The sequence below is a fragment of the Falco biarmicus genome, chromosome 10, assembly GCF_023638135.1.
Source record: "Falco biarmicus isolate bFalBia1 chromosome 10, bFalBia1.pri, whole genome shotgun sequence".
Classification (NCBI taxonomy): Eukaryota; Metazoa; Chordata; class Aves; order Falconiformes; family Falconidae; genus Falco; species Falco biarmicus.
Window position 1 is genome coordinate 15330725 of NC_079297.1, and position 24811 is coordinate 15355535.

General features: G+C 44.4%; 2 protein-coding genes across 4 annotated transcripts; one reads left to right on the forward strand and one right to left on the reverse strand.

Moving 5' to 3' along the window:
• Window positions 1-35: 35 nt before the first annotated feature.
• Window positions 36-7860, reverse strand: ZGPAT (zinc finger CCCH-type and G-patch domain containing). Its single transcript, XM_056354373.1, has 6 exons — window positions 6845-7860; window positions 6043-6176; window positions 5106-5264; window positions 3935-4066; window positions 2706-3123; window positions 36-2242 (listed from the first exon to the last, which is right to left on the reverse strand). Exons 1-6 carry the CDS (start codon window positions 7489-7491, stop codon window positions 2104-2106), a joined length of 1629 nt encoding a protein of 542 aa, XP_056210348.1. The 5' UTR covers window positions 7492-7860; the 3' UTR covers window positions 36-2103.
• A 256-nt stretch (window positions 7861-8116) lies between these two features.
• On the forward strand, window positions 8117-20630 carry ARFRP1 (ADP ribosylation factor related protein 1). Of its 3 annotated transcripts, XM_056354623.1 has the most exons (9): window positions 8133-8194; window positions 9587-9686; window positions 10079-10166; window positions 10641-10723; window positions 11172-11253; window positions 11750-11820; window positions 18139-18239; window positions 18356-18395; window positions 19733-20630. In XM_056354623.1, the coding sequence occupies exons 2-8, from the start codon at window positions 9594-9596 to the stop codon at window positions 18375-18377; spliced, it is 540 nt and encodes a 179-aa protein (XP_056210598.1). In that variant the 5' UTR covers window positions 8133-8194; window positions 9587-9593; the 3' UTR covers window positions 18378-18395; window positions 19733-20630. The 3 variants fall into 3 exon arrangements, with proteins under 3 accessions (XP_056210596.1, XP_056210597.1, XP_056210598.1); XM_056354621.1 differs by lacking the exon at window positions 18356-18395 and having other exon boundaries at window positions 8117-8194; XM_056354622.1 differs by lacking the exon at window positions 18356-18395 and having other exon boundaries at window positions 8126-8178.
• Window positions 20631-24811: the final 4181 nt, after the last annotated feature.

Below are 24811 nucleotides of genomic sequence, written 5' to 3' on the forward strand. Positions count from 1 at the left end.
ACCACCTTGCAAAAGAACAACGCCTTACAAGGACAGAGGGGGAAAAATAAAAATCAACTTTATTCACAGGGACGTGAACTGTCTTGGGTGGGAGGCAGCAGCCATTTGAGTAGGAGTCTGACAAGTAAGGCTGTGGAAATCCCAAGGAAAGGTCAAAACACGACTTAGCTGAGACACAGGGCTAAGAGACCCAATTCTGAAAGAGATGACGGTGTTAAATAGCATCAGAGAACACAACAAATCCAAGAAATTTCTCAGCCCAGCTCAGCTCAGCTGTCATGGGCCACTTCAGCGAGCACCCATGCTTAGCTGGGCACATCAATCCTTGTCACCACCCAACGTTTGAGTGTGGGAAATAAACACTCATTTGCGAGGGAAGGGCACTGAGCAACCATCGTTAAACCCTTAAGTTAAGCCGAGTGTGTGAACATGAACTGAGAACAACGAAGATGATACAGCTGATTTAGTTAGAAACTGATAGATGCTGAAGTGCTCAAGGCAGCCCACGCCACCTTGCACATCTACACAGTGCTTATCATAGCAGGATCCAAGCGCTCTTCAGGAGAGTCACTTGTAACAGGTTTCCTGAAGACGTTAATCTTGTTTACTTTTGCTGTTACTCTGTGTTTTCTGAGATGTGTCTGCAGCAATGCTAAATCCCACATGACTTGAACAGGTCTGATCGTATCTCCTTCAGCCTTAGATTTTCTGGTTAGTTTGGCAGCCTGACTCTACCAGTAGGCGCAGCCCTGCCCAGGCCAACAGCTCTAGAAGTTGCTTGGGAACAGATAAAAAAGGCGGTACTAAAGATGCAAAACTTTTCATTAGAAAAATGACTCAGAAGAAAAGGAAATAGATAAATTAAAAGAAAAATGTGTCTTTAAGATACTGGCATGAAACTGCAAACAATTATTATTTTTTTTCTAAAAGCAATTACAATGCACAAGTCCCACCAGAAACGGAGTCTGACAAACCACCATCTCCTCTGGGGCAAGGACTGCCTGCCGCCAACGCAGAATATAACCTAGGGAAAAGACATCCTTCCTGTCCAAAGACTCTCCACGCTGCAGGGAAGGGCACTTCTCTTGCTTGGCCTGCTTCCAGCATAGCCTGACGCTCTCCCACAGGCAGGGCTGCATGCTGGGCACATACAGACCTCCTGATCTTTGTGCTCATCCAGCATCTGGGCCCTGAGGATTTTCAGTAAGAGGACCTGCGTTTGATGAGCCATCTAGGACAGAAAAACTCAAGTAATGATGGCAAAAATCGTAAGGTTCCCTGGGGATTTGTTCCCAGCTAGGAGGTTTGAGGATCCATTACTCTGCTGTGTTACACTCCCCCAGCTTTGGCACGCTACTTGCGGAACCACGCAGCTTTCCATGCCAAGTCAATGAGTTAGGCTACAGCATGTCCTGGGATACTCTTACAGTCAAACTGATGAAACCTGATGCGTGAGACCACTATTACCAACCTCCAAGCTGCCAGCTTTCTGTCTATTCTTTACACCAGGGCTACAAGGAACTGCTCCCCAAAGCAATGGGTTCTCAGACAAAGCCCACAGCAAAAACCAGAAGGTAGAGAGCAGCTGAAGCAACTTGCCTTTGTTGTTTTCACCCAGTACAAGCCTTTTCTGCTTCACCAGAATGTGCTCGGGACCCTGCCTCCACTTGCATTCGTCAGTTGGCTGCAAACGCAAGCCACAGTTGATGGCAGGATGTGGGGCTTTCAAAGCCCCTCCTCAGCCAGTTCGCAGCCAGCGACGTTATCACCCAAGTAGCTACAGACTCTGGAAGGAGGTGCCACCACAGGGATAACAGAGGAAAAAAGTGTGCAAGAGAACAGAGAATCGTATTTCTTGTAGCTAGTCCTTATACAAGGCTCAGGCTTACTGAATGCTTGCAGGGCTGGACGGATGCACACCTCTCCCCCTCCCCGCAGAGCTCAGAACCACCTAGTTTTAGAAACTGCTGCTTTTCAGCCCAGTTTTCAGGCTGGGCAGCCTGAGGCCCAGAGGAGCAGGATGGCTCAGCCAGGCTCTGAGGCCACGAGCACCGGGCCTGACTTGGAAGGACAATCACTGCAGCCAAACGCCTTTCTCAGAGACTAGAACTCAGTCATCTTCTTATGCGTGTCTGCTTTCTTCTGCTCCCGCTGCAGGCTGGCTTCCTGGGCCTGCAGCTGCCCCAGCTGTTTATGTGCATTAGCCAGCTTCTCCTCCAGCTGAGCTGTAGCAATGCTGTGCCTGAAAGCAAAAAGTATTACAGCAATGTCATCCTGCACGGTAAGATCAAAGGACTGTCATCACCCCAGGAGGGTTTGCCCTTTCCTGTGGGATAAGTGCAAGTGACCTGCTGAAAGCCAGGAAGAACCCGATGCTCAGCACAGTCTGGGCTAGAAAATGTACTCCTGCGATGCTCAACAGCAACGCGGCAGGGATGGCCATGAGAAGGAAAGGACTCCGGTACCTTTCTGCAGAGAGCCCCCCTCTGCCACAGCCTGAATTCCAGCCAAAGAACCCCAGGCGCACCTGCCGGTGTCCAGACTGGTGTGAAGCACACACTAAAAGTCCCTCTCCCCCACTCCCCCTTAGGTCTCATCCAGATGTTTCACTTGTTCCTCCTATACCTCATTTCAAGGCCACCCCTTCCCAGAAGTGCCAAGAATCCTCAGCTCATCCTGCAGTCCCAAACAGAATGTTTTCCTACCGCCCAATGTTGCGTGCCAGGGCCTGCTGGATTCCTCTGATATCCTTCTGTGTTTGTTCAATCTTCTCCATCGTCTGGAAGAGGTGGACACTCAGGGCTTTCTTAGTGCTCTTGCTAGCGTGGTAGATCTCTTTGCTGTTCCTCTCTGGCATTGCCATCCCTCCAGCCTTCTCCCCGGTACTCTTCCCTCGCAGTTTTTCATTCAAAAAGTCAAACACATTGTGGGAAGGCTTACGGCTGCCCGCGGGGGACTGTCCACAGCTGTTCCCCTTTGCTCGGCATTTCCTTGATTTGCCTGGGTCCAGCTTCCCCTGTTTCTTTTTCTGAAGCACCTCAGCACACTGGTCAAGGGACTTCCCTCGAGGAAGTACCACAGCCTGCACTGGCTCCACTCGGCCTTCAGAATTCTTCCCTAACCCTGAGGAGAGACACCAAGAGAATACTGCAAGTGAGGACATCCCCTCTCCAAATCACCTCCCACCACAAGCTCATGTTGACAGTGACAAGCTTAGAACAAGCAGACGGGCTTCTGAGGTACAGAGGGCCCCAGCTACCACCCAAGTCAAGGGGAGCGGCGAAGGCCCCGGCACAGTGGATGCAGACGCTACGACAGGAGCCTTCTACAGCAAAAGATACGGGATAAAAAGCCCGAGGCCATTCATCAGGCCAGTTTCTGTGAAACTAGGTTCAGCCCTCACATTCTCAGCTTCTCAAGCCAGGTTCTTCCTAAAACTGGTTTGGTTCCTCTGGGAGAACTATAGACAAATGCAAGCAGCAGACTGCCCTCCTAAAGCCCCCAAGGCTCAATACAATTTGTGTAGCAAGAAGCTAGTTCAGCAGGCTTTGAAGTCTGTGTCTTGAGCCAGGAGATGCTTTAACGCAGACATCAGAAGCTTCATAGATCAGTTCCCTTCTACCTAAAGCCTTTGAACATTTCATATGACAGTTCTCATGGCTTTAATCATGAACTTGACCAGGGCTCCAAATGCCTCCAATTTTTGCTATGGCCATACAGGGGCTGGTGCACACATATACCTGTAGTTCAATTAAGTTATCCCTTCTTGCCTTCTAACGCAGCTGTGATTCATCACACAGCTTGAGCCTTATCTGACAGGCCCTTCAGCACAGAGAAGTTACAGGTCTACCCAAAATCTTATTTTTCTTAACTAGTTTTAGGATCCACCAAGCAGTCAGGCTCTCACAGCAGCAGGACCGCCTTCTCCCCTTACCTTTTCCAAATTCGTATCCCATCTGAACAAGCAGTTTGGAGCCAATACCACGAGTATGGGCTTCCCAGCCACCAAAAGAGGAACTGCATGCAGGAGTCCACTCCCCGTTCTCTGGAACTCTTGAATCTATCACTGTGGCACAGAATAGAAGAAACAGTGAAACACAAACCCAAAGCTTCTACACAAATGCTTCATCCGGGGCACCCATGGCATGAAAACCCCTCAGGAGGCAGTACAATATACTTCTCCCACCCTAGAATCACTCAAACAATCCTCCAGCCTTAATTAGTTCCTATTGAGCTGCCACTTTTTATGAACACTGTATAGCGAGTCACTTAAATGAGAGCTCTCACTTGATTCAATGCATATGCCATCTCACACTTCCAGGCAGAACCATCCAGAAGTTTTACGCTTCCTTTCCTTCCTTCTAGGATGGTGATACAGGCCGACATAAACCATTAGAGTAAAATTTGGCACAGTGGCAGGTAATACTTATTCTGTGCCTCTAGCTCATGTCTCTGGTATGAAGCTCCTCTAGGCCACAATGCTAATGCTGTGTTATTAGGATCTAATAACCTCTATTAGGCTAAGTGTAAAGAGCTCTAGGACTCAACTTTGTCCCTGTGACGTTAACTGTGCTACTAGCGCAGGGACAGAGTAATCTCAAAGAAGTCACTTGGGCTCTCTCTGTGTCAGCTTTCAATAATAAAACAGGGCATGGCTGCTCCTGTGACCTCATCAAGGCACTGGAAGGATCAAACACGCAAAATTACTCTTGTACTCTTGTGTCATGGAACTCCACAGAGCTCCCAGAGATGAGGAAGTCTCCCGATTCACTCGTCAGCCAGTCACATAAAGAACAGACTCAGAGCTGGGAACTCAGCACTAAAACATCACACCCTGTTCTTTCACGTGTTGGAAGTTCCCATAGAAACCTTCAACCTTTGCTGGCCCAGTCATCTGCATAAACCAAGTATTTTCATTTGCAATTGTAACATAATAGCTAATTCCCATTCTCTATCTTTCAGCAACACATAAAGAGATTAGTTATTCTTTCATCAGAGGTGAGACACTTTTAATGAAAGCTCCAGGAAAGTAATCCAGTAGGTCCCAGAGAAAGGCAGATGTAGATCACAAGTCACTTTTGCTCACACCGTCCCCGCTCTCTTACCTTTAGCATAACCAGAATCATCAACACTGTCTTCATCAGACTCAGCAGATTCGGCACCATCTTCACTTCGCAGCGGGGGAATGACACTATCTCCTTCCACAACAGCTTCCTTGAGCAGCAGGGAATCGAACTTCACAGTGTAGTAACCACTGTCGATGTCTACAGAAGGGAAAGCAAGGACAAGAGTTCCCGTAAGTCTCCAATGCGCAGCTGGCAGAGGGCTTTCAGAAACAGAGTTGGCTCCAGTGGAATGACACAGGCAAGGGGGAAGGCACAAGGAACGTGTGGTTTAAAAAATGCTGGCTTATCTTCGTGCTTTAGATTTCTGTTTCGGACAGAGAAGCACCCACTGCAGTGAAAAGCTATTTCCACAATGCCTATGTTGATACTTAAAGGTTTATTTCTAAAAATGAAGAAAGATGGGCTGTTGAGAAATGGAATTAAAGAGGTTAGACCTGCTCCTCTGTGACCTAATAACAGTCAAAGAAATATGAAAAGAGAGAATAAACCCTCACTCTTCCCAAGACATGGGGAAGCTTGTATCAGCAGGTGATAGGCAGGGCCAGCTTCCATGTCTTTTGGTTAAACAGGAGCAGATTATTGCAATTCTAACCTAATATGCATGCAAATTCCTGCAATACCTGCTTCTTCCCTTCTGGGGCAGATAATGACCACATAGTCATATCCCTTCCACATTCCTGCTCTGTATGTCTCCTTTTTGTCTAACACTTTCCTGTTTTCCAGACTATTCCCTTCCCAAGCCTGACAAAATTCAGAATGTTTTCTCAGCTATGTCAAGATTTTCAGTTTAGGGCTGCAGCTACATAGCTGATGTTTTTCTGTCATTAACCAAAATAGTCAAGTCTTATATTCACATAAACATCAGCCTTCATATTCCACACAGAATCCTGGCAAAGCACACTCAAACACGACTCACCAGTTATTTTTGCAGTGTACCATATTCCATCGCTGTGTTTCGCCAGGCAGGCTGAGCCCACCTCCAGCGTGCTCAGATTGGGCTCCTGAAATGGCTGAAGCTCCTCCACAGACACCACTTGCCCGTGTGAAAACCTGCCAGAGGAGGCAGAAGAAGAATTATCTCCATCTCATTTCAGCAGGCTTGAAATAAAAATTGCTTCCTGCCTTAAAGGAAATGCGAAGAAGTTGTCAGCAGTGATGTCTTCACCAGTAGTTACAGAAATTTTATCGTGCATTATTTCAATTACACAGGTTATTCATTTTTCACCTTAAAACATTATTTATATCACGTAACAAAGACCGCATCCTACCCCAGACTTAAGCTCTCCTTCCTAGTGACACATTCAGCAAAAAAGTTCACAGGTCTTTTGAGATAAACAGGGTCACACTTTTGTGGGTCTCTGGGCCAACTTCCTCCAAAGACGGAGACTCTACTGCAATGTATGTACTATTGACAGACAAGCTTTGGTGTTTTATTTTAAAATACTTAATTGGTTATTAATTTAGCCACTCGACTGATTATGTAAAATCTCTGCAACTTTCCCATGGGATCTTCCATTTAATCTCTGCATTTGCTAAAGAAAACAGCCAAAGGGATGCCATGCTTACCATAACACATTTTTAAAACATAAACAAAAAGGCAAAATTTCATTGGGTAAAAAAGCCAAACGGTACAAACTCAAAGGTTTAACTCTTTGAGTGACAAGGCCGTTAGCTATGGGAAGGACATAAGCCCCCTCCCACCCCTTTTTCTTTTTTACCGACAGTTCTCTTTAAATCTGCATTTGTCATCCAAGAAGAACGGGCACGGCTTCAATGACTTGTGAGTCGGATAGAGATACAGCACTCTGACTCCTGCACTGCCGTCTTCTAAGTCCTCTGTCCCCACAATCATGGCATTATGGTACTCCAGGGTCCCCCAAGAGCTGTAGTAGGGGGCTTTAACCTTCATTCCGCTCAATTCCTCCTCCCCCTCCTCTCTGTCAGACTCCACCTCTTCTTCACTGTACTTTGATTCACTTTTGTCATCAGTTTCTTCATCTCTCTTTGATGATATCTCACTGTTATTAGCTGAAGGCTTCTCATCAGTTCCAAGCTCAGCAATGGCTTCCTTAAAAGCAGCATACTCCTCATCCTGCGCAGAACTGTCTGGGTGGGTGTCCTGCTCCAGAAGGCCTACTGGAGAGGATGAGGAGGAGGCATTTGTATCTAGAGTAGCCAGAAGTTTGCTCTTTCTAACAGACACCAGGCTGGACTCGGTCAGTTCTATCAGCTGCTTCAAATCTTCCTGCAACTGAATCAAGTCCGACTGCTGTGAGGGGTCCAGGCCTGCCCCTAAAGCCAGCTCCACTTGCTGCAGCTGGGCATTGTAGCTCTGAATTGCTGCTTCCAGACTCTCTTCATCCATTATCAGCAAAAAAAAGGTGTGTTTAACTGTGTTCTCTCCGGGAACTCACAACACATTCGAAATGTTTACTTAAGACGAGCAACTTTTTGGATAACAAGCCCTTGTCTGCAGAAGCTACCATCCACCCCGCCGCCTCGCTTCTTCCCTCGGAAGTAACCAGGTCGAAGCTCCTGCAGCAAACGGGCGGCGACAGGCGATGAGGGAGGCCAAGGGGAGGCCAGGCCCTGCCCTCCCCCGCCACGGCGCCCGCTGGAGCGCGCCGGGCTCACACACGGTACCGCTCCTCCCGCAGCCTGGTCACTGGCGGCGCGACCCCTCCACCACAGGGCTGCCAGCAACTCCCCAACTTGACTCTGTCTCAGCCGCCCCACTCACCCCTCAGCTCCCCCTTCCCCTAGAGCGCCGCCGCCATGACACCCACCAGCTTCCGGCCCCCCGCGCCCCACTTCCGGCTTCCCCGGCCAGCGCGTTACGCCACTCAGCGGCGAGACCGTCCCTCTACTGCGCTTGCGCACTCGGTGTCCCCCGGCGGGCCGTGCTGCAGGGCATTCTGGGATTTGTAGTCCGCGCACCACCTCGCCATTCCGCCCGGCGCGGCGCGAGAACTACACTTCCCAGAGTGCCCCGCGCGGGACGGCGCCGGCGGCCCGGGCCGGTGGGCAGCGTTGAGGAGCTGCCTGGCGGGAGGTGTCTCCGGTAGCTGGTGAGGGGCCGCGGGTTTCGGGCGCGGTCCTCCGCCTTCCGCGCCCGTCGGACGTCAGGGGCCGCGGCGGGGCCCGCAGGGCACGGCTGGGCCTGGAGCGGGCCTGGGAGGCGGCACCGGCCCAGCCCGTCCCGGGACCTGGCCGCGGGCCGTGAGGGGGAAATGGCGGGGAGGGTCGGTTTCCCCCTGCTGCCCTGTCAGACCGTGGCAGGGGGAGGAGAGGGGGATCTCCCGGGTCTAGGGGAAACGAGGCGGTGCTTGGGCATGGCTCGGATCACCTGCTGGCCCCAAGGGGGAGCGGGCCGGAGGGGGGGGCCCAGCCTGGGCCTCTTGCAGAGCTGGGGATGAAGGGTCCCCACTCGCTCGGCCTGTACCTGTGGGGAGGCAAAGCCCCTGTGCCCCGAGGTGTCCTGTCCTCACGCTGAGTGCCCCAGCCTGAGAAATCCCTTACTTCTGGTCCAGAACGCTTTTTCCTTTCCTGTAGGTAGCAGCGTTTGACTTCAAAGTGATTGCTTACCTTCACACTTGCTTAAGGACAGTTGCCTCTCAAAGTCTTTGCCTTGAGGTTCTCTTTGTGTTCAAACGGGAGAGTTGTTGCAATGTTGTGTGAGTCAGCTGTAGTGCTTGGTACCAGTACTTCCTGCATCTTGGCAAGTCTTCTCTGCCTTGGTTGCAAATGTGCCAACAGAAAAAGTGTGGGTTTCTGCAGGTGTCGGTGTCGCCTTGCCTGATTCTCAGTCTTGTGCTTTTGCCTAGCTGACTGGCCTGTTTTGTCTTCATGGCATTCTAAGATGACAAAACACTTGTATGGTGGATACTGTAACAAGATTGTTGCTGGGTAAGGCTTAAATTAAGATAAGTAGGGGGTCTTATGCACCTTTTGGATACACTGCACTCTTGTTTGACTATTAAAGCTCCCATGATACTGTTATATGGATCAGGAACAGGGAGTGGGGGACCAGCCTGTACATTCTTGTTCAAAATACCTGTTCTGTGTATTTGTATGAAGTTGGCTTCATTTTCTTTGGGTCTTACGTGTATTGCAACAAGCATTCAAGCTCTTCTTTGGCTCTCCTTTAAGCCCCAAAGCAGACAGGGTAGTTTTCCAATGAGGGCTGAGTTTGCAGTGGATGCTGGGCACTATGTGCAGAAACAGAGGATAGGCTTTTTGGAAAATAATGCCTCACTTGTATGCATTTGAAAATTTCATTTTGAGCCATTTGTGTGGTCTCTTTTGGATCTGTGATTTGTCCTGGGATTGCCTCGCTATGAGAGTTATTGACAAAATAATAATATCATTTATCTGTCTGGTGTTGGGAAGAACTTGTATTGTGGAATGAGAGACTTTTGGAAGTGACCTGTTTGTTAATGATTTCCTTGTACTTGTTTCAGGAGCAGGATGTATACTCTGCTGTCTGGACTCTATAAATACATGTTCCAGAGGGATGAGTACTGCGTCTTGATCCTTGGTTTGGACAATGCTGGTAAAACCGTAAGTGCTGTTTATTAACAACTGTGTGGAAGGCACACGCAGTTCTAAACATCCTCCAGAGATAAAACTTCCAACAGACAGGTCAGTCTTTCTTTGGCTGTATTGTGAGTTATTTTAGTGATGTTACACCAAAGAATCAACTTTTCCCTCTTACTTAAATTTAGCATAAGCTTTCAGGGATGTAGGTGAGGCTTTGTTAATCCCATAATCACCTGTGATCATCCCTTCTTCCCTTGCTAAAATAGGGACCAAGAAGAGTGGTTTGTTCCAGGGTTAGGTAGGGCAGTATCTGTTGGAGAGGATTCTGCAGAAATGAAAAAGCAGGTTTGGGTTAGCATTACCCCAGCCAGCAAAATATTTGAGAGTAAATACTTTTTCTTATTCCTTTTCAGACCTTCCTTGAACAAACTAAAACTCGATTTAACAAGAACTACAAAGGGATGAGTTTGTCCAAAATCACAACCACTGTAGGCTTAAACAGTAAGTAAATCTGTTTGGATTTTTTTCAGCTTTCCTGCACAGTTAGACAACAGTTGGTTCTTGTTTGAAATATTTAAGAATTGACAAGGGCAACATAGTTGTAGAAGTAGGGATCATATCTCCAAGCTCCCCACGTCCTTCTGTAAGAAAATAAAATAGGCTTTCTTAGCTTATGAGGAAAAAGCCTTGAAATGTTAAAAACCCAAGTATCTCATCTCAGTGCTACGCTCCGAGGTTAAGCTAAATTTCACTGGTTCATGGGCCTCATTCTGATATTATTTGCACTGATATGACTCTGACATTAGTGGTCACCCTTTGCGAAGGTACTGTTCAGTTGTAGAGTGTAGCCACTCTATGTGATTTGTTCCTCTGGAAGACTGTTCTACCCCAGATTTCTTAGAGGGATGCACAGGTGTTTGTGCTTTAGGGACTGCCTTTAGTTTTCATTTGATTATCTTTTCTTCTTTCCCTTAGTTGGTACTATTGATGTTGGCAAAACTCGGCTAATGTTCTGGGATCTTGGTGGACAGGAGGAACTACAGTCTCTTTGGGACAAGGTAGCAGATGTTTTTTGGTGGTTTTTTTTTCTTTTATAAATATTTTGATCTCTTAGAATTGAAGCAGTCTGATCATTTAGTAACCATACAAGCTTATTGGTATTTAGCATCAACACTTTTCCAGACATTCAACTAGCAAGTTTAGCAGTGATAATGCTTAATATTTGCATTATTATTTAAAGGCAGCAAATTATCAACCTGTATCTGGGGTTTTGTCAGCAGAGAGAAGCTTTTTCACCTGCTGTATTCAGTAGGCCTGCAAACAGAACAGGCAATGTATTCTCTGTGCCACTCTTCTCTCCAGACAAATAATACAAAGACAGCTGGTACTAATTGGTTGATTTCTTCCATGTTTATCCACATTATACTGAATTAAAAAAAAAAAATCAGAAAGAGGAACAAATGGTCCTAGCAGATAGATACACTAATACTTGTGTTATCCTTTCAGTATTACGCTGAATCTCATGGAGTGATCTATGTTATTGACTCCACTGATGAGGAGAGGCTCTCGGAATCTAAAAGAGCTTTTGGTGAGTACCTTGTGTTTTAGCTGTACTGTGGTGTCACAATGTACTGTGGCACAGTTCTCTCGTTACTGTCATGACTGTTACTGTGTCCTTGAAGTAAGCTGTGTGGCCTGTTGGTGACACATCTGTAGCACTTCTGCACTTTTTTGTTGAAGTCTGTCTTGTCTGTAACACAGGACTCTTTTGTTGCCTATAATGATCTTGAATCTCTTTCTGTGCTTATGCTAATGATTTTGAAATTTTTATTTCTTATTCTGTATTTATCACCTCATTAATTTTCAGCAACATGCTTGTTGATCAAAATAAAGTTTGGAGTTTGATCTGGAAAAAAATTCTTTGAAGAAAATAGATCTGGAAGTTTGTATCTAAGGAAACTAATGCAGGAAGGAGCCTCTTGCTTCAGTCCCTGTGTCCAGATAGTCTGTCAGGCATTTGCACAACTTTTATCTTCCTGAATTTGCTAAACCTCTGTTTTTGTTTCTGTTCCTTTGCTTTGTAGAAAAGATGATTACTAGCGAAGCTCTGGAAGGGGTTCCCATTCTGGTGTTAGCTAACAAGCAGGATGTAGAGGTAAGATTATTGCAGATTTACTTCTTACGTGTGTGAATAAGCCTTGGAAAGGTGAGCTCTGCATGCATGTTAAATTTGTTATACATTCGTGGTCTGATCCTGTGGTGCTTTCCCACTGCTGTAAATAATTGCTTTGAATTTAGTTTTTATTTTTTTTCCTTTCTCCTCCATGCTCCTCCAAAGCATAAATCGGCTTACTACAGGCACATCAGTCTCAGCTGTTTTGAGATTTGTATGTAAACAGAACAGACTATGTAGCTGTGGTGGGTCTTTCTTTACTGTGATTTGATATCTTGATACTGTTTTTTCCTGTTGATCAGAAAAAGAATGTTTAGTGCACTTTGTTTATGGTGCTCTACTGTTACTGGGAACAGCACAACAAATGTATGTGAAGCAATACTGCCCATTTCCCATAAACAGATAATATCTAATCACTGAAACATTCTGTTTGTCCTAGAACATTCCATCTATGACAGCAGTGAATGGCAAGGAATGCCTTTTCTTGGTAGTATAATTTGAATTCTTTCTGGTACATCCAGAAATGCAAAACTTTTCGTTTGTATTTGACAAGTCAGTGGGCACTACAGTGTGACTGTTTAGGCAACGCACCCAGGCCAGTCTTCATCTCCCCCAGCACAGGAAAAACTGAAGTGCTCCCCCAGCACGTTTTCCTCCTCCTTTCCACCCGTTGTACCTGCAGTTCCAGTACTGCAGTTCGAGTGATTAATCTCTAGATGGAGCCTGAGATCTTCAGTAGATTTTGGAGTACCAGCCCTGGCAGCTGTGATCAGTATCTGTTTAAGTATGCAAAAACTTCCCAGCTTCTCCCCCTGGACTTTACACCTACTTCAGTGAGTGTACTTGTGGGAAATACTTGAGACTTCCATAGAAATAATTTTGGCTTTGAAGGAGGGTTTGGTTACACTTTGTGTGTATGACAATTTTTTTTTGGATGATCATAAGATTATCTAGTTATAGAAATAAAAGACATGTAATTCCATTTAAAAGACAGTGTGAGATTGAGACAGAATGCTCATTTATGGTCCTGACTTCCCTGTGATCTCTGGTATGTGGGGAAATTGACTGTCTTTTCTGTGTGGAAACCAAAATATTAACTCTTGTATTACCACACAAGACTACAGCTTTACAGCAGGGAGCAGTCTGCACTCCTGCCTTCAGCTGTTGAGAAATAAACTATATGCAGTGACCTGGAAAGCTGTTCCAGTTTTCCTTATGGCTGTATATGCATCTTTTGTTATGGGCGTACTGCAAATGCCAGCTCTTCTGGCACCCTAGCCAGACTAAAGAAATAAAAGTTGGACAAGTGGACTTCTTTATATGGTTAAAGGAGTTATTTGAAACAGGCTTTCAGGATAAAAACTATGACTGGCCCCTTGCCCTTTCTGGAGGGTCCAGGACCAGCTCATAGGTGTAGGACATTTATGCAGTCATAGAACAAGAGCTTAGCAAAGCCGTACCGCCTGGAGGTATGCCTATTTTTAAGAAATACCTATATTGTATATTTAGAGATCTACTGCTAGAGTGTGACCTTGGATATGGACACAGAGCAGAGAGACATCAATGCTATTAACAAAACATTAAGGGGACTATAGCTTATTTTTGAGTAATTATTTAGGTTCACTTAAGCAAGGTTTAGAAAACTAGAAGGCATGTTTCTCTTCCACTGATCTAGCAGAATCAAAGACCTCTGGAAGGAAGTTGAACGCTACAGAATTATCATTGCTAGAGATTTTTCTGCTCTGGATCTCCAGACATACAATCGTAGTGAGGAATTCTCACCAGTATCCCTCTGTTGTTAATGTGGATCATGACAAGGGAGGATGAGCGGTATCTTAACCTTGTTGGTATTTGCAGATGAAAGATGATGATTACATCTTGAAAGGCCAGCAGAAGACTTGTGGTGAAATATATCAGAAGTAGTACATCTGAAATAATTATTGTTTTTTTTCAAGTTTACATTCCTCACAGTAAGCTAACAAAAATTCTGACTCAATGCCTGAAATTACATAAAGTGTAAGGATTTTTTGGCCCTGATGCTAAATTCCTCAAAGAAAAGCATTCTGCTGTTAATAGGCACCACTACCCTGGGGTAAATTGCCTCCACTTAGCGCTGCCAAGCACGAGCAGTATTTGGCCATATCAGGAGATGAAACACAGTCATGGACTTCAAAATACCAATTCTAAATACTGTGTATGATCTTTTTTTTTGTACCAGGAGAATGCTCCGTGTTTAGCAGGGGCATCAAAACTGAATCATTCTGTAATTAATTAGAGGACTGGGTCAAGTGTATGTTGTGGGAGGGAGTTTGGTATGTTTTATAAAGGGATTATTGCTTTATAGGGGAATTGAATGTCTAATATATAATAGTTCATGTGGACTCCCTTGCAAGTCAGAATGCTGCTTTTGAAACTGCTGGGCACTTTGGCTCAGCTACTGTTCACTGCAGAAAACGCTGCAAAATAAGAATTTATATTTGCTATTTTGATGTTAAAAGTTTTATAAAAGCTATATATTTCTGAACTGTACAATGAACTGTTAAAACTGGAAGATAGAATGGTTTGTTTTGGAACACTATTAAAAACACTGGGAAAATGGAGCTGAAAAAATAGCATATGAAAATTACTGGGTGTTGTATGATGTCTTTGGGAGGAAGTTTTGCCTTCTGAATATTAAGGTAAATTTTGGAAATTTAATTTGAAATCTCCAGAACGTTGGAAAGCCTATTCATGTATTTGAAAAATGAGAGGAGTCATGCTGAGTAGCAGCATATATTTGATGACTCATAGTGTTATCTGTTTTCCATACAGTTGTTAGAAAATAAGCCTTGTGCGTGATGACCATTCTAATTTCCAGCTTGAGATGCCACAGCTTCCCTGTAAAATTAGTTTCAGCTTAAATAAGCTCAATTTAATTTAAACAAGCTCTAAGTTGTAATTTAAAATGAGCTTGTAAAAAAAGGTGGCACTGAACATGGGTCAGCTTGGTTAGACTTCTTATTAAATAGTTTTACTTAGGCTATCCACCTTTCTGTTGTTTATATTTTAATTCCATTCTGCCAATTGATTATTCTTGAGATGGCTGCAGAACCTATACGTCAGGTTTTATCCTGATATGAGACCAAGCAGCAGCACTGTATTTCCTGCAGTGGATCTGGCAGACGAAAAAAGATGCAATGCAACCTTTTTTGCCTAAAACAGCCACTCATGCTTTTCTGCAGGTGACTCCAGAAATGGAGCCTTTGCAGCTTGATACGATCCTAGGTGTACCATTCCTGAGTCTTAATTTGGGTAATGCTGTTCTGAACCCTTCATAAAAGGAATTTTGTTGTGCAGGCGGGTCAGTCCTGGCTAGAACAGGCCTTGAAGAGCCTTCATGAAAAGATGGGTTTCAGTGCGTTCTTTTGGGGAAGTTGAGATAGAAGTATGATTTGTCAAGTTGTGTGGGTTTCCTCTGAAATGTGTGGTAGATAACACTGCTCCAGAAAGGTCATCTGTGGATTTTATTATTGTGATGGTATGCTGTTTGTGATCAGGAATCCAGCTTCCCTAGTTTGCTCTTGATTTATGTGGTTTCAGTTGTGAAACAGAACACATCTGTAAATAAATATTTTGTAATGTCGATAGGGAGGTGGAAAAGAGGGGAACTTGGAAGCCGCAGCTGACATTTTCTCCCCAGCACGAGACGCTCAAATGCTCCTAGTTGAAGTGACGGGTAATCTGCCTCATCCTCTGCTGTAGGACGAGATTCCAGTTTGTGGCTTCCCCTTGAACACTAAAACAAGGCTTCTCTGAATAGATAGTTCAGGGGTGCTATCGCCTCTCATGTGTTAATGTATTTCATCCCAAGGGGAAAAAGATGTTCCTCAGAACAGGGGTAGTATTGTGATGCAGTGACATCCTGTTATAAACAATGCAAATGGTGCAAGGCCTCCTCAGAAGCAAAGCTCTCTGAGGCAGATTTCTGTGGGGAGCAATGGCTGGACAGCTCTGTGGAAGTTAGGGCAGGCCACGATTATACCAGAGCATGAGGAAGGGAAGTTATTATCTTAAAGGTCTTTTCCAACCTAAACAATTCTATGGTTCTGGAAGCTGGGGGAAAAAAATGCCTACAGCAGTTGTAAGCTGCACTGGGAAAAGTCAGCTTCTCAAAGGCCTTAAAGATGGATGAGTTGAAGGAGGTGGAATCCCTGTGCTGCTGAGTATGTGCAGGGGTATTGGTCTTCTGGTGGGTTTTGTGAAGTCTGTTGCCTGACTGCTTTGCACAGGCCTGTGCAAATAGAAATAAAGGACAGCATGACTATGCTCTGTGCTGTTATTTCCTACCTTGAACACTTTCTCTCAGATATATTTTAATAAGATTGTAAAATATACCATCATTTAGAAAAGGAGAAATTGTTATACTATGATATTAAGGTGTGATAAGCCTGAAGCATATTTCAAGAAACATTCGCTCAGTTTCAGCAGCCTTAGGGATTAACCTTCCTGCTGCCAAGTCAAAAAAAGGTGATGACATGAAAAATAGCTCAAATTACTGACATGCAGCTCTTCTTCCTTCGTAGTAGTTGGGTAATTGACTTACCTAGAGCTCTGGCTTAAATCAAGGGGCAGTTGCACCTGCCTTTCTTATTTGGCAGTGAACGTTACACCAAAACTAAAGTAGCATCTTTTACAAACTTGTAAGGAATGGTTGTTTGGTAGTAATTGCTTGCCCATCTTCCAGACCTACTGGTATGAATTCCAAGTCAAGTCTGACTCCCACTAAAGTTAGTATTAGATTAGGTTTTAAATTGATTTAACTATTTATCCTGTGGATGACAGCTCATATTTATAAATTGCAGATTTTTAATTTGGCAGAAATGGTGAAGTAAGTTTTTAGGGCTTTGGTGCCATGAAGTAAGTAATGTTTCTGGATACAGTTTCTAGCTCATTGATTGAAACTGCGAGTTTGAAATGCAACGTAGGTCATAAGAAAGTAGAGTCATCAGAAGTTGCACAACTAATGGATTCTAAGCCCTTCACATGGCAAATTGCAAGCCTGGATTCAAGAGCAGTGGGTGAATTGGGTGTTGTTAAAGTGCTCAACCCATTTCTTAGTACGTCTGACTTAAAAGCACTGAAACCTGCTTATTTGTCACATGGTCATCCCCACAGTAGTTTCCTGTAATTTCTCCAGAACCTGTATTTTGCAAAATGGATAGCTGGTATCATTAATTTCCATCTTCCTGCTAATTTAAGGGACAGACTTGTAGAAGACGACAGACTTGTAGGAGACTGAATTCCTGTTTGCAAGTAGTCTGTTCTTTCAAAGGCTACATCCACTTCGACTATTCCTTAAGACTCACAAGGGTCTGGTTTGGTATTTGAGTAAACACTTGCCCAGAACATGTATTTAAGTCTCAAGGCCACCAGACTTTGGTGCCAGCCTGCCTGGCTGGTGATTGATACTTCTACTCCATCCATTGAAGGTCCAAAAAATGTCTTTGCAGAGAGAGGAAGAAAGCTGGGCTTGTGGCTAGCTCAAGTGCTGAAATGGCATGTCCAAGGCTTCTGAGGAAAAAGCGAGCACCGAGATCAGAAAAGGATTTAAAGGCTGGTGATTCTTCTTGTCCCTGCTTCCCGTGTTCAGGGAGGAAGGCACAAATCTAGACTTCAGTAGGGCAGGGGTATTTTTGTTGTGTTTGTAACTTCAAGAATAAAAGTTTTGTGGTAACACTGGGATTTATGTCAGGAAAGTAACGCACTGGCTTGCTGGGATGTTTATGCATTTGTGTAGTTTAGAACCATTTCCCAGCAATCTCCTAGCAGCCTTATAGAAGTGCAAGAGCTGACGGTGATAAAGAGCAAAGTGACACCAGGCATTAGAAAATGTGCTGCATTCAGTGCTGTCAGCATTTTTTCCTGCAGGTGAAATGCAATCAAGTGCAGGGCAGCCATGCCTTTAGTGTCAAGGAATGTGCTGAGAGCTTAGGAAAAATCAGCGTCCAAGCCATTTTCTGAGAGTGTGCATGTAGGGAGACATGATCCAGGCCACTGGCAAAGAGTCAGCTGGGATTCTGGCAGGTTACACCATTTTAAAAGGCTTTGTAAATAGACATACATACATACATAGTCTTCGGTGAAAAAATAATATGTTCATTTTTTTAGAATGTAAAGAAGTGAGTTTGCTCTGTTAGTGCATGAGGGGGGTTTAACCTAACAGCATTGTACCATCCTCACTGATGCAGAGCTGTGGATGCGGAAGAAGGTCATCATCTCCTGTGGCATAGAAATCAAGCTCTTCTTTGCTTTCCCTTGCAGACTTGTCTCTCAATACCTGACATCAAGACAGCGTTTAGTGACTGCATTAACAAAATTGGGAAGAGAGACTGCCTAACGCAAGCCTGCTCTGCTCTTACTGGGTAAGCATGAGACTGGGTGGTGTTTTGGTTAACTGAACAGCTGCAGGGCACCGCACAAGCAGAGCAGCGCTATAGGATCTCATAACCCCTGAAAGGGAGCTGTGCTTCCTTCCCAGCAGTGACAGACCTTGTCTGTGAACTTTGGACTCGCACCAGGTCAGTAACTTCATCTGTGAATCCTGCCTATGAAACATGCTGAAAATGTACCGTTGGCTGAGAGCAGTGGGACTTGCAAGCACGTGGAGTTGTTGATTCTTGTCCTTTATCGTGCCTTCTCCATACACAGTAACCTTTGCGGTCGTTGGCTTGCTGCTGCTCCTGGCTTTTATGTCAGTTGAAAATGTAGCTGTTTATGACACTGCCAGAGAAAAAAGTGGTTTCATTGGTAGTGGTGTAATTACGCTCTTGCTTTCATATTTCTTGGCGTGCAGATGAGCTTTGTTACGTAGATGATACAATCTCCAAGAGTGTTTGTACACTGGGGACCTCTGTGATTTAAGATACAATGACTAGGCCAGATCAAAATTTGGGACACTGGGCAGCCACACACCACCCAGCTGCGTGCCATGACCTTGACCAGCCCACTAGATTCCTGATATCCTCCCTATTGCACATTGACTCTTGCAATACTTTGGTTATGCTTTCAGTTCTTTGAGTGAAAAGTGCTCTTTGGCATAAGTCAAAAGTACTGTTCCAGATGGCTAGAAATACTCGTCTGAGTTACTGCCCGTACTGAATCCAGCACTTTGAGATGTCTTGTTTTTTTAATCTAGCAAGAAATCTGTTTTATTATACAAGCTACGGCAAAGGATAAGAAAAGCTTCTTAGGCCATGAGAAAAATCTCTGTTGACTGCACTGCTAAGAATCAAGTGCCATGAAGCAGGTGAATGACCACAAGAACAATGGTTAAGCATTGACTGGAAGAGAAGTATTAGATAATAATCTCATGAAATGACACCTTTTCAGTTGTTGTGGGTTTTGTACAAACACTTCTAGTTTTGATCTGTGTGGAATTCCCTTTCAAAATTTCTGTTTGAGTTTGCACTAAAACGGTAAGTTGTGGAAGTCCTGGTGGGAAGCTGCACAGCCCACCGATTTGCGGTCCCAGTGCAGATGATTACGGAGCTGGAGCCGGGATTGGAAGATCTGATACAACTAGCCTGAGGCTTGTAGCAAAAGAAGCTCAAACCAGCTGTCAGGTGGTGTGATGCTTGTTCGTTTCAAGGTTTCCACAGACCTGATGACTAACTAAATTGTATGTAGTCTTGTACAGACATCAGAAAAAAGAGATACATACTGAATTGAAGGAAAACAGATCCCCATTGTTTGTGTGTATGAGAAGCTAATCTCGTAATGCCAGTAAATAACTGCAGCGTGAAAGCCTTCACTTGCTCTCGTAAGGGCTCGGTTACGGACTACGTGAGCTACATTTTTGTTCTTGGTTGGTGTGTTTTAGGTTTTCTTCTTAAATCTTCTCTGCTTATTTCCTTAGCAAAGGAGTGAACGAGGGAATTGAATGGATGGTGAAGTGCGTGGTGAGAAATATACACCGGCCCCCAAGAAAGAAGGACATCACGTAAGGCATGCGAAGTCAGCCATGGAATGGACAGTCTTTTTTCACACAGTTTTGTGTTCCCTTTAAAGAAGGTGGTCTACTGGATTCCTATTACACCTGATTCTTTACTAAGTTTGAAGACAAACATTCTCTTTCTGTGTCTAAAAAACTTGAGCAAAGAATTCCAGCTGGGTGGGGGGTGGGAATCTCTTACATTAAGTATTAAGTCATTGGCCTGAGAGCATAGACCAAGTGGTAATCTATGCATTGTTGCAGATGTGAAGGACTTAATTTTCTACTGTATTACTTTGTGATTCTTGATTTGTTAGTCTAAGAGGCTGGAGGCCAGTGACATGAAGGAAATCCTGATGGAACTGTGTAGGTGAATACGAAAGGGGAGGGAAAGCCTGGGGAATCGCTGTCCCTTCTAACTGGGAAGTCACTTTGCTGCTCCAGCCCCAGGATTACCATAGAGGGTGTTACTGGCCCTGTTACGCTGCTGTTTGTATAATGGGGAGAGACAGCGTGGATTATAACTCAATTTTCAGTCGGCATGTTGATTTGTAACTTTTACCTGTGGTAGATGCAGATGTGGAAGCCAGCAACTGCAGGAGGTACACTGTTTAAAATGGGTATTCTTAACAGGACATGAACTCCAGGAGCACTGCCTTGCTTTGACTACCAATCTCTCTGTTGTGCATTCTCTTTAATTGTAAGAATAATTGGTATCTTCTGTAACTGGAATGAATTGAGGCCTCTCTGTGATCTTTTTAGGCTGAAAGCTGAACCTCTAGGCAGGGAGAAATCAGTATGCAATAAAGCTTCCTACTTTGAACTTCTCTTGCTGAAACAACAGATGTTTGGAAATGGTGGTACTTAGCCCGCTGTTTTTTTGAAAGGCAAGAAAAAAACAGAAAGGCAGCTGTCCAAGTCATATAGTGCACACTTATGTAGCCTACCCAGCTAGTAATTCTGCTGACATATCACTCACATTTCTCCAGATACTTCTTTTTACATGTGTTCTACAGTGGTTTGGCAGTGGGTGGTGTTGTCACATGTTTTAGTTACTCCTAGCACTGGTGACAGTTCTGTGGTAATTGATCACAATAACTAAGGGGACATTATTCGAGCTGTGTTTGAGCAAGTTAGACAGTAGGGTTTGTTTAAAGACATCTTCTTACTTGGCATCTGTCAAAGAACTTTCTACTAAATTTTCTGCATGCAGCTCATTGCAGGTTTTGGGTGTTTTTACAAGAGAACATAATTAATTCCCTCTCATTTGGGTCAAAGGGTGAGGGCAGCTGGACTAATGTTATTAAGCACATGAAGTCAGTGGAAGTAGTTGCACACTGGAAAGCAGAATCTTCTCAGTAAAGCCAGGATAGGGTAAGGCTAGGCAAACTGTCAGATATCAAATCCCTTTCTCATTACTTGCTGTTAGAACAGGTGGTGTAACACAGTACCTGAGTTTGAATTCAGATGGTGCCAATGTCAGTGCCATATCCCAGAAGACTTAAAATGCAGTAGATCTAACTCAGACACCATTGCATTGGGCTCCTCTGGACCTGGTGATCCGTCTCAGGTTTCTTAGGCTTCTTTGAATGTAGAGGATCCCTTGAAGATCACTCACCTACTCTAAGAAGCAGCACTTTCTTTAGGGTGCTGCATGTGATGTAGGGCTGAGTGTTTCAAGTGTACCCAAGTACTGGATACCCAGTGGCCACTGGTGGTAAGGGACACCTCTCTCACTTGGCCATCTCTGAAAACCTGAGTATTTTCAATGTATCTTTGTGGTCCTGGCTCTTCAGTTGCCAGGGTTGGTGTTAACAATTAAACTGAAGATGTAAATCTGTGACTGGTGGACAAAAGTACCTTGCTGATAGATGAAACGCTTCAGTCGAGTAACTTGAAATGTCTCTTTAATGGGACACCAGGGGTTTTCCAAACTTTCCACATACTCTTCTCATATCTGTTCCTCTCCCTATTCCCTAGGAGACCAGGGAGGAAAAAACCATTCTGAGCTTGAGCCCATAGCTGTTCTCACATAGACACAAAGACTGTTTTGTGTCACATATCAGCAGGAGATCTTAAATTAAAGCAAATATTTTGACTTCAGAATTCCCAGTTTCCAGAGTGGGAGAGTCTTTTACTCAGAGAGATGCATCTGCTGTGATAAGTATGAGTATGCTCTGATGTTCACAAGAGATCAGGGAGGATTTCTTTGAAACTGGCAGTGAAAAGTGCAGTATCACTCACAGTTAGCTTCTAGAGCAGTAACAGCAGTTACAGGATGGGGCACACAGATGCAGCTGTTTGGCACTCAAAAGTCTGTTTTAGGAAAGTGTGTCAGGTTTTTCCACCATTATAGATAAAGTGCACCTACCTGATACTTTTGACAGATTTCCTGAGTTCTGGGGAAGCCCAGCAGGTAAGCTGTTGAATTGCTTTGGTGCGTCCTCCATGCTGCAGCATGACCCAAACGAAGGAATTCAGTTTGATCAGCCTACAGGTGTAAGATAAAGATCTTGCTGTGCAAGCACAACCTGAAGTTAGATTGTGCTGTTCGTACCACGTACAGTTACTTTTCACAAAGCACAAAGACAATGGAGTGTTGCCAAGCCAGCTGGGGTTTTTGGTTGTGTCTGCTTCTACATGGTCATAAACGGCTACACAAGGACACTGGTGAGTTTCTTCTTCTGTTGGTTTTACTGCCGTTTCAGTCTCTATAAGCTGGTCTGTTCTGCTAATGGTGCCCCAGAACGGACCAATGGAGTAGGACTGAACTGACGTGGAAAAGCATTCTGAAAAGGGATGGCAGTCAATGCATAAGCTCCACTAAAAAAAAAAATCCCACTGGTGTAGCCTAAGACGATAATGCTGGTAGCTGATAACTCTTTTATATTTTGACCAGTAATTAATCAATAATTTATCATGTTTTAAACTTGCGCTTTATTGAAGTCCTTACAGGAGGCACAAACTTCTATTTAAAATGCTTTTGCATTGCAAGTAACCCCTCTGCAAGACCTCCAGCCAAAGCGATGGCGTTGCTGACTAGTTCAAATGCAATCGGTTTTCCAGATTTTTAATACATTTGAGATGGACCTATTTTGCCCTTGCCTGTTTACAGCAATTTATTTCTCTGAAGAGGTGCTTTATCTTTCCAAGGTGAAACAGATTCATCATCTGTACTTAGTAATCACTTTTTCCTTTAGCAAGCTTTACACTGAGGTAAAGCTAAGTGTCTAATAATCATGGTAGTTATTCTGCTTGCCTTATTTGAACATTGGCAGAAGATTAACTTTCTCTCACCCATCTGGAATTTTCCTGCTGTGCAAACATGTATTGGCTTTTATCACTGAGAGGCAAGAGTGTTCCTTAAGAAAAACAAAACCCACTTCTAATGCTTTTGAATACTCTCTGAATTACAGTGCTCTCCACGTGGTGACCATTTAATCTTCATTTGGAACTAGGGAAAGACGCAGAATAACCAAGTTACAGCACCTTTTGCTGGTACTGCCTAACCACGTCCCATCCTAGCGTGAGCCGACAGTGATGTTGCCTTGCTGCAATGGCTTGGTGGTCTGTTTCTCAGTGATGATGTCCAGTCTTGTCCCACTCACCCCGGCATCCTATCGCACAGAACCAGGGGAAATACCAGGACAAATCAGACACAGCTTTGTGCTAAGATCAACAGCTTCTTTAAGGCTCTGGCCTGTTTCAGAGCAGAGTGAAGAAGCAAGCAGAAGGCATGTATGGGGTGTATGCCCCCAGGCGTCCTTATTACTCTCTGCTAAACTGAAATCAGCCTATAACAGAGAAGTGGACTTACTTATTATCTTTTCCAGTGCCATAGGGTTGTTTGATTCCTAACTGAGCTATTTTTAGTCTCTTCACCCTTAAGATCCTACTCCTGTACCACTGATACATGCTATAACATCATTTGTGCACCAACACGTCCACCACATCCATCAGTGCATTTAAGGTAAGGCTCTGCCTTTACACGGATTACAGATGGCAATCTTGAGCAAAAGGGCACTTTACTGCAAATCTGGAAGTTTGCTTCTCATCCTGATGATGTTTTAGCTAGGCATGAGACAGTTGGGTTAGTCATGAGTTCCAGAAGTGTGTGCTCATGAATAACTGGCTATGAGGTACTGTTGTGGGTTTGGAAAATGTAAGGTTACAACAGTCCTCAGCTAAAAACCTGGATTAAATTACGTGCAGGTTTCTGAATTGATTTAGGTATTTCGTTATTATTTGAAACAGTATCCTTGGACTTCTCTGATGGCAAGTGGTATTAGTTCAAGGAGAGAACTTCTAGAGGCATCTGCTAAGAAAGGCAAGAGTGGTATTGTCACAGGTCTTGACCATTATCCCTTTAAATTAAAAAAAAAATCTGATTAATGTAAATGGTAACTGGCTGGCAGCCACAGATGTGGTGTCCACACGTAAAGGAAAGTGGATTCTGCCCCTGCTTGCAGCTCTGCCTATGCTCCTTAGCTTTTACCAAAAGAAGTGCCACAGACTGAGCTTGCCCCCAGTCATGGGGCCATTTTCAGAGACTGAAAGCAATTACTGCCAAGCGTTTGTTTGTCTGTAGGTTTCCCAAAAGCAGCCTGGACAGTCAAGAAAACCAGGCTGAATAGACCCTGGCACAGAGACAGGATCCTTTCTCAAAAATCCCTTTTGGCACAGTTTTGTGGTAAAATCTGGTTTGAGTCTATCTCCAGGGAGATGAGAGGCAGCAGAGAGGTGGGCCCTCTCACCAGGACAAAGGGTGGCAGGGAAAGCAGAGCAGGTGCTTTTTCACACTGGAATTTTGTACAAGTTGGAAATCCCACACAAAACATTCCTGGTGTATAACGCATTATTTTGTTTGCTGGACCTCAGGCATTTCCTGCAGCGTCGCCCTTTGTTTATGTTTCTTTGCTTCTGAAGTTCCTTAAGGGCTCTTTTCTGCTCCTCTGATAGAACCAGCTTCTGTGACAATGGCTGGGGGCTTTCCATTAGTTTCTC